This window comes from Peromyscus maniculatus, chromosome 10 (assembly GCF_049852395.1).
Source record: "Peromyscus maniculatus bairdii isolate BWxNUB_F1_BW_parent chromosome 10, HU_Pman_BW_mat_3.1, whole genome shotgun sequence".
NCBI classification, from domain to species: domain Eukaryota; kingdom Metazoa; phylum Chordata; class Mammalia; order Rodentia; family Cricetidae; genus Peromyscus; species Peromyscus maniculatus.
The window spans coordinates 69,480,207-69,493,275 of NC_134861.1; the positions used below are offsets into that span (position 1 = coordinate 69,480,207).

Genomic DNA, 13,069 nt, shown 5'->3' on the forward strand with positions numbered 1-13,069 from the left:
ATTTTCTACTTCCCTGAAATGACAGCATTTAATAGAGAATTAAAATGATAGCCATGTCTTGGTTTACATTTTATTTGGTCTTCCTGCTTAATCCACACTAGAAATTGTTTTCCAGCTTCATCTCCTTTCAGACATCCATTCCTCATGCCAGGAACTCCCATCCGCCATGTACCTGTAAGCGATGTCTGGGTTCCAAGTAGTTCTTTCTTCCTTTCCCCCCGGAGTTCTCACATAATTTCACTAGATGCGTCTGGGTTTTTCTGCTATGACCAGAAAGAAAATACAACATCCCAGAAGAACGCTTTCTATTTCGGTAGGGATTCGGAATCCTAAAGGCCATTTGGGGGTTGTGCTTCCAATCTAGACTCCCTGGGAGGAAATCTTTTCTACCTGGGGTTTCCTCTGGACCTGAGGGAAGCATCTGCAGCAGGACAGTCCTCCCTCACCCTCTCGTCCCTCCCACTGCTGTTCCAAGTAGTGGGGCTGCCCTGCTCCTTGAACCGACTGGAACAAAGCGGCCCTTTGTCACTCTTGGGGTGATTTACCACTCAGGGAGGCCACCAGGCCCCTCCTCCCTTCCTTGTCGTTAGAAATGTGTGGGCATGGGAGAGAAACGAGTCTCTGGCGCCGTCTGTGACATCCCTTCCTCACTTACATTATCACGAGGACCATCCTGCTTTCCTCAAGCAGGGAATTCTAAGCAAATTTAACTTTCCCTAACTCACTTCGAACCATAACGCTCCTCTCTGCCACGGCTTGCAGGCAGGCATTTACCCAGAGCTAATGGACTTGCAGGAAGATTGTCGCTTCAGGAAGATCACAGTAAGGGGGAGGGATAATTGACAGGACTACAGGTGAAGTCAGCTAAAGACAGCTTGACACCTTTAGAAGAAGGGTGAACACTCCAGTCTTTATTTTGCACTGGAAGAACAAGAGACGTCCAAACAAGCGGTCTTCTGCCTGGTTATGAAGCCCTCTCTGGTAGAATTAAGTCATTCCTATAATTAGTAACGGGGACACTGGCTTTGGAGGCATATCTGGAATGGTGACAGATGGGTATTGGTATTTCCAGCTCACACAGGTCTTATCTTCTCTTAGATGTCAGAAGCCAAGGTCTGGGTGCAGCCGGTCAGTGGCAAAGAGCAGCTCAGGAATGTTAAGTGGCTTCAGGAGTCTTGTGGACAGCACGATCACCTGTAACAAGCGGGACAGGCACAATCAGGGAGGTCAGTTACCAGGGGCCAGGAAAGGTCTTTGGAAGGAGGCACGGGGTGAGGCCTGAAGAAAGCAGACGTGGCACAGGCTCCCTCATCTATAACCTGGCTGCTCAGCGTGGCTCATGTTTACACACCCTACTCCGTGAGGACCTTTGGGCTCACCTGGCTGATGCTGGGTGACTTCCCTCAGCCCGGACTTCAATGTCAGGCCAGTTTCTCCCTAGAACACCAAGACAGCTTGTTCCAGGACTTGCCTGGGGGCATGCTTTGCTCTGTAAGGGCCAGGTGAGGGTCTGCCCAAGCAGGCACTAACACTTCTCGATAGGAAACTGCCCATGGGAAATTAGGGAGGTGATCCAGAAGGAATTCCACGGGCCAGCACCAGAGTGCAGCATGACTGGGCTGCATCGGGCCGTGCCACGCTGGACAGGTGCAGGTTGGACACCTCCCTGTCCTCTCACCTGCCCCCCAAGTTATCCCAGGTGGAGTGAAATCAGTGAAGTAATCAACTCCAAATTCAACGAGTTCATTGGTGCAAAGCAGAGGCCACATTCCAACTCAAGGCAGAACAGGGCAGGGTCATGGTCAAGGGAGGGAGTAGAAAAGAAACATTCAGAATTTTGTTTTTCTTCTTGAAAATAACTTTTTTTTTAACGACCTTGTCAAAGAGTCCCCTCTCTGCCTTTGAAGCATTGTTCTTGGAAGAGAGCTATCTCAAGAAATACATGGCTAATGCCAGCCAACCCATATTTTTGGCAGGGGGAAAAAAAACCACTGAAACCCGAACTTCTCATTCTCCTTGAAATCTACGCAAAGAGGGTTTGAGGACAGTGGTGACTATCAGCATGCCCTCGCCACCCAAGCATGTAGGTGTGTGGCCAGGGGGCTCCCAGGCCAGAGCTGCCCCAGAGGCTGGGCAGAGCTCAGCGCCGCTGCTGGCTGGCTGGCTTCCCGATGGAATATAGTCACTTTACTTGAGCCTCCCTCTCCCACCTCATCTATCCCAGGAAGAAAAGAACACCCAGGCTCGCAGCGCATCTCCGGGGTTATGTAAGTTCCTCTGCTGAGAGCCTAGGAAGGGCTCAACTACTGTGATTCTGTGATGGGTCTGTAGATCTCCTTCCAAATCACTTGAAAGCACAGAATTTTCAGGAAAAACACATACAGGTTCATATAGTTTTAGCGACTGTTACGGGGTTTGTACAGCATTGTTAGGAAGTCCACTTTAAAATGTATCCATAGGGCTGAGGAGATGTTTCCGTGGGCAAAGCGCATGCTGTGCGATCAAGAGGACAATGTGCATCTCCCAGAATCTGTAAGAGAAATCTGGGTGTGGTGGGGTGCTTCTGCAATCCTGGGACTCGGAATGCAGGGACAGACAGGTTCTTGGGGTTCCCTGGCCAGAGGGCCTCCTTGATGAGCTCCAGTTTAGTTGAGAGAACTTGTCTCAAAAAACAAGGTCGACAGGTCCTGAAGAATAACAGGTGAGTTTGTCCTATGGTTTCGTACATGCTTGCGTGTACACACACACACACACACACACACACACACACACACACACACACACACACACACACTTTCCCTAGCCTCTGGATGCAGACCCCTGTGAAGCAGGAGAGACCAGCGGTGGTTAATATACTCCTTCCCCACGACCTGCCAGTCCCTGCCACACTGCCAGCCCCGCCCAGTCCTCAACCCGGTCTAATGCTAGTGGATTCCTCTGCAGCTGAGGGTAAGGGCAGGAGTGAGGATGGAGTGTGTCTCCAAAGAAGACCAGGTCTTGCGGTCAGGTTGGCAGAACTTGGGAGTGGGGCTGGCTACAAACTCAGCTGATGTCAACACAGAGCAGCCAATGGCGCCTAAAGAACCTGTCCCGCTCAGGCTGGGCTGGGCTCCCAGCCACGGCTGACAGATGCTGGATTGGTTTGCTCTGAGTGCAAACACAGCGATCAGGCTCCTCTCATCCAAACAAGCAGGCCCATGAGGTGACAGCCTGTTAAGCTCCACAGCTGAGGGCGTCTGGGGCCTGCTCTGCATCAGGTGGAAACAAACAACAGGAAACAGAAGCAGTTTGAGAAGTAGGTTAGGGGGCCTGTGAGGAAGGGAGAGAGCAGGGCTGAGTCCAGGGACTCTTCCCGAGCGAGCGCTGGGATGGCGAGCGCAGGCTCAGGCATGTCCAGCTTGAGCCGGACCCCAGCTACGGCTGCCTACCCTGGAGCAGTCGCTTACTCACTCCGAGTCCCACTTTTCTCATCTTTAAGGCATGACTAACACTGCTGGCCCTGGATGAACACTGCGCAGAACACTGAGCACAATGCAGGCTCCCGAGGGCTTCCGGTGGCTCCCGAGGGGCTTCCGGTGACTCCCTAGGGGCTTCCGGTGGCGGCTGCTGGCATCAGCTTCTCCCCTGCCTTCCCTCCTTGCCGCCTGCTGCAGCCCTTAAGTGATGGAGGGGAGGGGAGGTTGCCAGAGTGCTCCTTCGGGGTAAATCTGTTACTTAGTGGACTCTCTTCTCACCACCGTTGATAAGCCCAGCCTCCAGGACAGCATCCCAGGCCTCGGAGCGGAGTCTGCTTCCCGCTGGCTTCTCAACAGCTCTTTCCTCCATCGCTCTGTATGGTCAGTCCCATGTGTCCAAACTGGCTCTTTGGAGATGTTCCGTTATCTGGGCAGAGTTCCCTACTCTTTCTGTGGCCTTTCAATCTGCTAAGATGTCTCCCTCCAGCAAGCCTTCGTGGACCAGCCTCCCACCCTCCAGCCCCAGTATGCCCTGTGGCTGTTTGTCTTACCGCCTCCTCCCATTGTTTCTTTAGTACGGTGCCTGGTACAGAGCAGTGAGTTCACAAACGACTGAGTCAAAGAACCGACTGGGCAGAACCGGCACACAGAGAAGGAGGCAAGGGCTTCAGCCCTGGACAGCCGGAAGCTTTTCACCCAGGAAGGCCTCCGGAGGGACGGTCAGATGACTGTATATTTACTCCATCAGTTCAGAGAAACCTGCTGTCTGAGGCTGCTGGTTAAAACCAGATCAGGTCACACCACCGGGGTTTACACCCACCCTACCAGGTTACCACCCTTAAGCATCCAGAATGTTTTTCATTTCATGTGTGTGAGTGTTTTGCCTGCATGTCTGTGTGTGTGCCCTTGGAGGCCAGGAGAGAGTGTCAGGTCCCCTGGAGCTGGAGTGACAGGTGGCTGTGAGCTGCCCTCGGAGTGCTGGGAATTGAACCCATGTCCTCTGCAAGAGCAGCAAGTGCTCTTAACAGCTGGGACATCTTTCTAGCCCATGAGCAGCACGTTTACATCCTTGGCATGTTTGACATTAGACCGCTTTTGAGCATTTTCTCTTTTTTTCTAAGTTAATGCAAACAAGACTGTGTCTGCATTATTTGGCTAATTGTCATTCTAAAAACTTGGCTCCAAAGGGAGGGGAAAAAAAAAAGCCAAGAAGGGCTTGAAACTGGCCTATCAGATGAAATGTAAATGCTTTAAATACGGCCAGTATGGAGGTTGATTTGACGTTGGAGAATGCCTTCCAGAGAGATGGCCTTTGACAGGAGACCTGGGCAACAGACAAACTCCAGGGACCACCCCGCTCCTTGCCCACAAAGGGTCCCTGTTCTCTACATTTCTGGTCCTCTTTCTCAGCTCCCCTTCTCTCCTCTTTATTCTTCTTTTGGTTGCGGTGACTTTCCCCCGTCTCAGCTCAGGCCTGGCGTCATTCAAATGTGAACAGCGTTTCACCCGGACTCCCCAGCTCCCGACTGCCCCAGCTCCATCTGCCACCTGCCATGTGTGGCACTCACAAGTCAGAGCTTCTTCACCGGGACCCAAGGGGCTGCCTGGGACACCCTCCCCTGCATTGTGCACTGTCACTGACCACAACACCTCCTGAAGCACCACCCAGGCAGAGAGAGTCACTGCTGACGGCCCATAGATCTCATAGTCTAACAGAAAAACGGCATTTAGCAGAGACAAATCACTGGTCTGTGCAGAGTCACAGCAGTCACAGGCAACTGTGATCAGGCATTATCAAACATGGCTGACGGTGGAGGTTCTGCCACAGACTGTCCCAAGATGGAGCTTACTCACATGCTGGCTGACAGTGAGACGGCACGGACAACCTTAGTGTCCCCAGAGCCAAGGCGCCAAGTCCCTCCAGCAGCCCTCTGCTTGGCATGTGCTGCACTCAGTTGGGGAGGCCCAGCCCTGGGAGGCCTGCTGGCTCACATTCCTCTTCTCCAGCCACACTATGATTTGCAGATGCCAACACCTTTCTGTTCTGTTTCTGCAGACATGGCAGTAAAACCTACGATTTGGGTATCAGAGCGCCTTGTTTTCCAATACTGAGAATCAAAAAGAGCAGGCAGTATTTCCCCCCCTTTCTTCTAAGCCCAATTCCCCATCCCCCCATTACCCCCATCAAGTGACCACACAGCACAGCTGCCCATGTGACCCTTCATCCATCCAGCAGAAGCAATGGTTTTTGCACACAGATATTGGAGGTGTGATCTCACCCTGCTTGTACACGTGCTATACTGTTCACACGGGTACACATCCACCTACTGGTGCCAAAACCTAAAATGTTCAGTGGTTAATCCAGGGAGACAGCTATCCTTTTCAGAAGACCTGTGTCCACCTGGTCCCAGGTGTCAGTGCTGGCGGTCAGCTCTCCTGCAGAGCTTGCACCGTGGGAGTCCAGATCCCTTTGTGCTTCATCCCTTCTGGTTTGGGTGTTTTTGTTAATGTCACGGATCTCAGCATCCTTGGGCTTCCCCGTCAATTTTATAATGATTTGGAGCAGGCCGGTACCTAGGTTCCCCTGAGCCCCTAGAGATGTATGCAGAATTGTGTAGGGCTAGATTTCTGGATTTAGGTTTTGTTTTTAAATGCTTGTGATTCTCACCGAACACTGTGCTTCAGACATGTGGAAGTGCGTGGAGGCATGGTGTCCACACCCACGGATGAAAAGCGGCTGAGAGCTAGGTAGCTCGCACGCTTGTCCTTTCTTTCTTTTCCTGGCCTGGCTGTTTTCGGTAAGGACACCTCACAATCACAGGCTTCTGTGGGCCTCATGACCACCATTCCACAGCAACAGAGTTCAGCGGGCTGGAGCGTCTGGCCACAGGGCCCCATGCCACATAGCAGAGTGAGGAGACTGAGCAGGTACCCAGCACACACGCTTTGAGGAATGGAACCTAAGGAGACTCTTGACTTGGTCTTGACCTGTTTGGGGTGGGTTGGGAGAGTTTCCCTCCTTAGTCAAGTCAAGGAAAGACTTAGTATTTTCTCTTATCATCCGTCCCTGGGTGGAATGGTAGAGGCTTTCTTTCACTGTGTGGAGGGATACTGCTCACACATAGGTCAGCAGTGCCTTTGACAGCCTCCTGGTCCATTGCTTCTATGGAATCTGCTCCTTCAGCGGGCTTCACACACTCCCAACAGCAGTGTGAGCACAAGCAGAGAACGGAACTGATGCACATACCATTCTGGATACAGCGCACACAGCAAGGCCTGAATTCCAGGCTGTTTCTAAAATCGGAAGGCTGAGCTTTCCATTAGCTGCTGGCTAGCGTGGCTACTACCTGCCAGGTGAAGGGGAGGGCGACAGCGAATGTCACTCCAGCATCACTCAGGCAATCCCCCTGTCTCCACAAGCTTAGAGACCAAAGGCATTGTGGGGAGGAGCTGTCCCAGCTTTTCCCTGCTGCTGAGAGAATCCTCTTAGGGCCTGATAGCGCCTCAGGGAGTTTTCACACCAAGGACAAGGAGTGGTCAAGCCTGTTCCTTAAGCCTCCAACACTGTGAGATGCTCTGTCTGCAGATGAATGGGTACAGGGCCAGACTGGCAAAGCCACTGCTGATTCTGGCTTTTGCCTCCATACTGTCACCAGACTTTGAAGGCATCTGCACTCCATCCTTTTAGAGAAGGGATTATAGTGTCTGGCAGGCTGTCTCAATGCACACTTGTTCTAAGAAATTAGGAATGTGGTTCCCATGTTAGGGACAGCAGAAAGGTACTTACTTTTTTGGGGAAAAAAAAAAGGCCTCATTAAACAGATTCCTAACTCTGCTGGCATAGGGGTACAAAATGAGGCTAGGATGATTAGTTCCAGAAATTCACCAGCTCTGATGATAATAGTAGAAAGGGTCACAGACAATGACTGGCTATTCCCAGACCTGAGCCTGTTCCCTAAATAGCCATCTTGTCTTTCCCAGTTGCGAGTCGGGATATAAAGAGAGATTGGGTCTTCTTGATTTCACCAAAGGCATTGTTGAGGCTCGGGCACTCAACACCACAGACTGTTTCCAGCAAATTCTGTTGGATTTAATATATGTACTAAGGGCTGGAGAGATGGCTCAGCCGTTAAAGGCTAGGCTCACAATCAAAATATATGTACTAAAACCCAGGCTTACCGAGCTCCTGCTACACACTCAAGCCTAGGCCCAGCCTTTGTCCTCAAGGGGCAGTGGCAGAGTCTATGTTGGCAAATGTGGAGTAGGCAGGGAACAGGCAAGAACTTTACTGCACGGTGTGGATTGGGATGCCAGTACAGACCCGGAAGAGTCTGGAGCAGCTGGCAGAATGTCACCCTGTGGAGAGAATGCTGGCTGGGTGGATACACAGGGCATGTGGAATCAGCAGGAAGCCACATCACCGCCCAGGTAGGCAGGCCTGGGCTAGAATGCTACCATCCCCCAGCTGTCTCCTGTGCAGCTGTGTGGACGGTCTTTAGTATTAGCTAGTGTCTTGATGACGTCTTGAACCTCTTTCCCCCTGACTCCCACAGACAGGATGAGGTCTCTGGAGTCCCTCAGCATCAGAGTTTGGAAGTATAATGTCTCCACAGGCTCATGCAATTCAATCCTTGGCCTCAGCTGGAGGCTCTGTGTTTGGGAGGCTGTAGAATTTGTAGCAGGTGGGGCTAGAGGGAGGACACAGGATGCTGGGGGCTGGAGGATGCTGGGGACTGGAGGTCACAGGGTTTTGACGGTTACAGCCTTGCCCTGCTTTTGGTTGGCACCATTCATTATGCAAACAACAGGGACCCCTTTGCTTGGTGTGAGAACGTAACCAGTTATAATGGACTTTGCCAAAGTGGTAAGTCCTTAACCATAAAGAAAAAAAAAAACAAAACAAAAAGCTGTCCGGGGAGGTGTGGGTGGGCTTGGTCTGGCCAGGAGGATGACTTTGGGGAAGGAGGCAGAAGGAGAACATGGTAGGTAATAGGATGTGGGGAGAAGGAGCGGACGGAGAAGCAAGCAAGCCGGAAGAACCATGAAGACCCTGCCACCCTTCCCGTCGCTGCCCCCGGACTCCTTCCTAGGTCAGCCACGATGCAGTACCTGGGTTCCCGGCTTCAGAGATGCTACAAGGTCTTTGACCATTTTGGCTTCAGAGATTGTGACGCCGCCCACCACAAAGAGAATCAAGAGGGGATGGTCACTGGGATGGGGCCGGCTCACCTGCAAAACAGAACATCATCAGGTCAGATAGCAGCCAGTTAAACGTGTTCCCTTATAAGAGCGGCTGTGGTCATGGCGTCTCTTCACAGCAACAGAACACGGACTGAGACAGGGCCATCCTGCGTAGGCAGGCATGCTGATGGGACTTCGTGACATTTCTGACTTCCGGTTCCTTTGGCTCTTGCAATCTTTCCCTAGCCTCAGGAGGAGGGGTTGTGTAGTAGAGGCACCAGCTGGGGCAGGGCACCGCGCGGTTACTTGTTCTCTGCATTTTGAGGGTTGCAGGCTTCTGTAATGGTCTGCTTAGACATGTCTCAGGACTGCTCTCTGCCCTGCACTCCCTTCTGAGGACCCAGACCCCGCCCGCGAGGCCTCCCAGCCCCACAGACAACTGTTGTTCTTAATCCTGGCACAGAGATACAACTGGCCCTGGAACTTTAGCATGGCTCCGAATGTTCCTCAAGACATATGCTTCCCATAAGAGGTTGGAATCTGAAGCCCATGCTGAGAATCTTGGAGGGACACAGCACAAGATGAAAAGGGGGTAGAAAATGAAATACAGCGACAACAAAGAGCAGCCCCGGGGGAAGGAATGGGGGAATGCTGGTCTAGGCACAAATACACGGGTCCAATTAATTCATGTTGGTGTTTGGTAGTTCGGTTTCAGTTTAGATTTGTGGGTTGATACCAGACTTTCTCTTCAGAAAAAGTGTGTCAGGCCAGCAGGCTGCTGGGAAGCGGGGCCGGTCCCAACCCAATCCCGCATTCCTCATGAGCAGCCATACACGACTGCGTCCCACCTCTGTGTTAGTCTGCGGGGTGACAATCTAAAGAGGAAAGTGTGACACAGCATCTGTCACTGTACATGCAAAGTGTAATAAAGCACGTGGAGTCTCTGCTCTCTGTCACTTGATGAGCCGCCAAGGGCTGGGATTTGAGGACATCGGCTCGGCTCTGCTAAGGGAAGATGGCTCCCCCTCCCATCCACCCCCCAACCCAGCTTTTCAGTGAGGTCTATGGGGCCTCTGCAGGTGTGGGCTCTGGGAGCACTCTGAGGTCTGGATTGGCTTCCATGACGGAGATGTCAAGGCGAGGATCTGCCACTGCCAGTGTTTGGAACTTCTCAGGAATTCTGGGAATCTTGCTGCTGAGTTCCCTCTGCATATTGCTCCTTTACGAAGTTTCTCTCCACCCGTGACTCTCTTACCCTCAGCATAGGCATGATGATCAGGTTCCCCATTCTCCATTAGCGATCAGTGCCTTAGAGAGGCAGCGAGAGAGCCTCAGATTTACTATTCGGACAAATACAACGACAAGGAGTTCGAGTACCGGCATGTCATGTTGCCCAAGGACATAGCCAAGCTGGTCCCTAAAACCCATTTGATGTCTGAATCTGAATGGAGAAATTTTGGCATTCAGCAGAGTCAGGGATGGGTCCATTATATGACCCAGGAACTCACATCTTACTGTTCCGGCGGCCATTACCCAAGAAGCCAAAGAAAGGAAGCTGGTGAACCACCTTTCAGCCTCAAGCTTTACACAGCTGTCCTTACTTCCTACCATCTTGCTGATAGCGTGATTATGTTGCTTTCTTATTTCTCCCTTTGATATTAAAGGATGTTCAATACACTGTTTGAATATGCTGGTACCTGCTTTGCTTCTTGAGCCACAGCCCTGTCAGATGAGTGTGACCTCAAAGCCCGACTGTGCTCTGTGTCCAGCAGGCCATGTTTGCCATCTCCCGAAAGCATGTGAAAATCAGATCATGGCTCTTACAGGGATGGTGTGAATTTGCTGTTGTGGTTTTTACTGTTGGGTATTGTATTTATGGTGACTTAAGGGTTTATGTTTCAATGTATTGGAAACTTTCCATTTTATCTGACAAATCTCTTCCATGTTACAAACCTTGATTAAAGGAAGTTTTTATAATCTAAAAAAAAAAGAAGAGACCCATGCCGACCCTGAGCATGGCCCCCAGGAGTCATTCGCAGCATGACCACTGCCACCTGTTGACATTCCTGTCGTCCATTCAACAAGCATTTAGTGAACAACTACTGTGGGCACAGGAGGCTCTACTCATGGAGGTGGGGACTCAGCAGTACCCAGAACAGAGGAGGGTCCCGCTGCAGCACACAGCCTGGGTTTTCACGTGTGTGGAGAGGGAGGAGAGTGGAGCAAAGTCAACTGGCGAGTGCAGATGGGGGGGGGGGGATGGAGGGGGAGGGAGGGGAGACAGGGAAAGAGGGAGGAAGGCGGGAAGGAGGAAAGGCCCCAGTAGAGGGGGCCAAGGATTGTCCCAGGCCATTCCTGGACTCTCTGACTAGGGAAGGGACCACCTGCAGAGAGAGACAGATGTTGAGGCTCCATGACGTCACTCGGGTCTGAGCACTGCACTGGGGTCAAGACTGAAATCCGGGTCTGCCTTGCTGAGGAGCTGGAGGGAAGCGTTCTACCTTGTAATCTGCACGCTGCCATCTATAAACGAGTGCTTCAAACGAAAGCATTTTCACTCTCACCGTTTGAAACTGCGTGTTGATCTGCAGAAACAAGAGCCAATTCCTCGGTCCTCCTAGGACTCTGTCGCACTGTGCAAGGCTGCCCGGCAGCCAGAGCCATTGGACTGTTGACATCCATGCTGTCTCTTGGCAGTCTTGGCCTCCTCTTTCCTCAAACTGCCCTCTGCCCTTGACTTTCTAAACCTCTAACTTCCCTTTCCTTCCGGGCTCTTCTTCTGTGGTTTTCTTGTTCTGTTACCTCAGTGACCCTGCATGCTCTGGCCTCTGGACCTTTCTCTTCTCTTGACACTTGCCTGGTGACACTATCCCTACCTACACTCCATGGCCAATGGCTCTGGTTGTACTGTTGGCCCAGGCTGTGGGCTACAGAGGTCTCTCACCAGCCCTAGACTTAAGCCCCCAAAACAACTCAGCCTTTTCTCCATTTCTGTTGCTCAGTCAGGACAACATCAACCCATCCACCTAGGTACCCAGATCACACAAGAGGCCTGGATAATTACTCACTGGCTATGCAACCAATACCCACCCTGGTGGAAGCCAGTGACTCCTCCTGGCCCCCATTCCCTCAGCCCTCCTTAAGTTCAGAGCCCCATCTTTCCCCTTTCTCGTCTCACCTAGTTCCCAGCTCACCCTGGTTTCCCTCTCTCAGTGCTTCCAGGGCAAGCCTTACAGAGCACAGAGGAATGTGTTACATAGTCCCAAACATCACACAATGGTACTGTTCTAGATTGCTGTCTGTTGCTGTGATAAAACACTGACCAAAACCAAATTGGGGAGGAAAGGGTTTAGGTAGCTTAGAAGTCCTAATCACAGCCCATCACTCAGGGGAGTGAGGGCAGGAGCAGTCAGAAACCACAGAGGAAAGCTGTGTACCATTTTCTCGATTGCGATTGCGTTCTAGGCCAGCCAGAACCATCTGCCTAGGGGTGGTGCCCCCTGCAGTGGGCTGGGGCCCTCACACATAAGTAATTACCAATCTGATAGGGACAATTCTTAAATTCAGGTTCCTTCTTCCCAAGAGTCTCAGTTTGTGTCCATTTGACAACTAACTAGCAAAGGTAACTTTTTGTTTTTGGTAAAATTTGGTAAAAAATCTACATTTCCAACTCCTGTTGATCTAACTCCAGCTTCTGTTTATCTCTGTCACTGTGTTCTCTTCCTCTCCAGCCATCTGGAATGACCATAAGCCTTCCGTGTACCATGACATCTCAGCACTTTGGGCCTGACTCCTGCTGGTCTGACAACCCCTAATGCCCTCTGACTCCGGCAGATTTCCTCACATCACTTTTCTCTCTTCCCTGCAATATTCCTCAACATACTGAGACCCACATGAGGCAAACCCGGCTACGGCAGGCAGGTGTCTAGTCCATCTACGTCTCATCTCTCTTACCCACAACAGCCACCGCTCCCTGTCAGACAAAGTATGAAGACTCTCACAGTCCAGCTTTGGCTTTTGCTAAATAATTCAGGCCAAAGTCCACTTCATAGAACTCTTGGAATAGATTTCACTAATGTGAGATAGAAATCAAACCTTACCTCATAGCATGCACCATAATTTAGAGGAATTTAAACAATGGTTACAAATGGTTGCAAAGAAGAACCACACGACTTGTACTCATTTAACCAAGAAACTCAGTGCCGACATTGTTTCATCTAATCAGAAGTGCCATTAAGTACAGTGGACCCCATCCAACAGTTTCTCTCTCCGAATCTTGTCCTCCTTATATGAGTAATAAGAAGTGGGTCTAGATGACCTCCAAGGCATGCTCAGCTCTCACAGCTGAAGGATCTGACATCGTCCCTCACATGAAGCCCAGCATTTGCCCCCACCCCGTCCACAAAGCATCCTTTGGGTGATGGTTTTTATCT

At 51.3% G+C, this 13,069-nt stretch overlaps 1 protein-coding gene across 2 annotated transcripts in view; it reads right to left on the minus strand.

Moving 5' to 3' along the window:
* Window positions 1-890: 890 nt before the first annotated feature.
* The window catches only part of Scfd2 (sec1 family domain containing 2), a 327,459-nt gene continuing 315,280 nt past the window's right edge, over window positions 891-13,069 (minus strand). The window contains exons 8-9 of one of the 2 annotated variants that reach the window (XM_006979706.4): window positions 8,565-8,684; window positions 891-1,194 (exon numbers count right to left, since the gene is read on the minus strand). In XM_006979706.4, the coding sequence (XP_006979768.1) occupies window positions 1,102-1,194; window positions 8,565-8,684 (213 nt within the window). In that variant the 3' untranslated portion in view covers window positions 891-1,101. The remainder of the gene's footprint in view (window positions 1,195-8,564; window positions 8,685-13,069) is intronic. The other variant, XM_076546449.1, reaches the window with a different exon arrangement.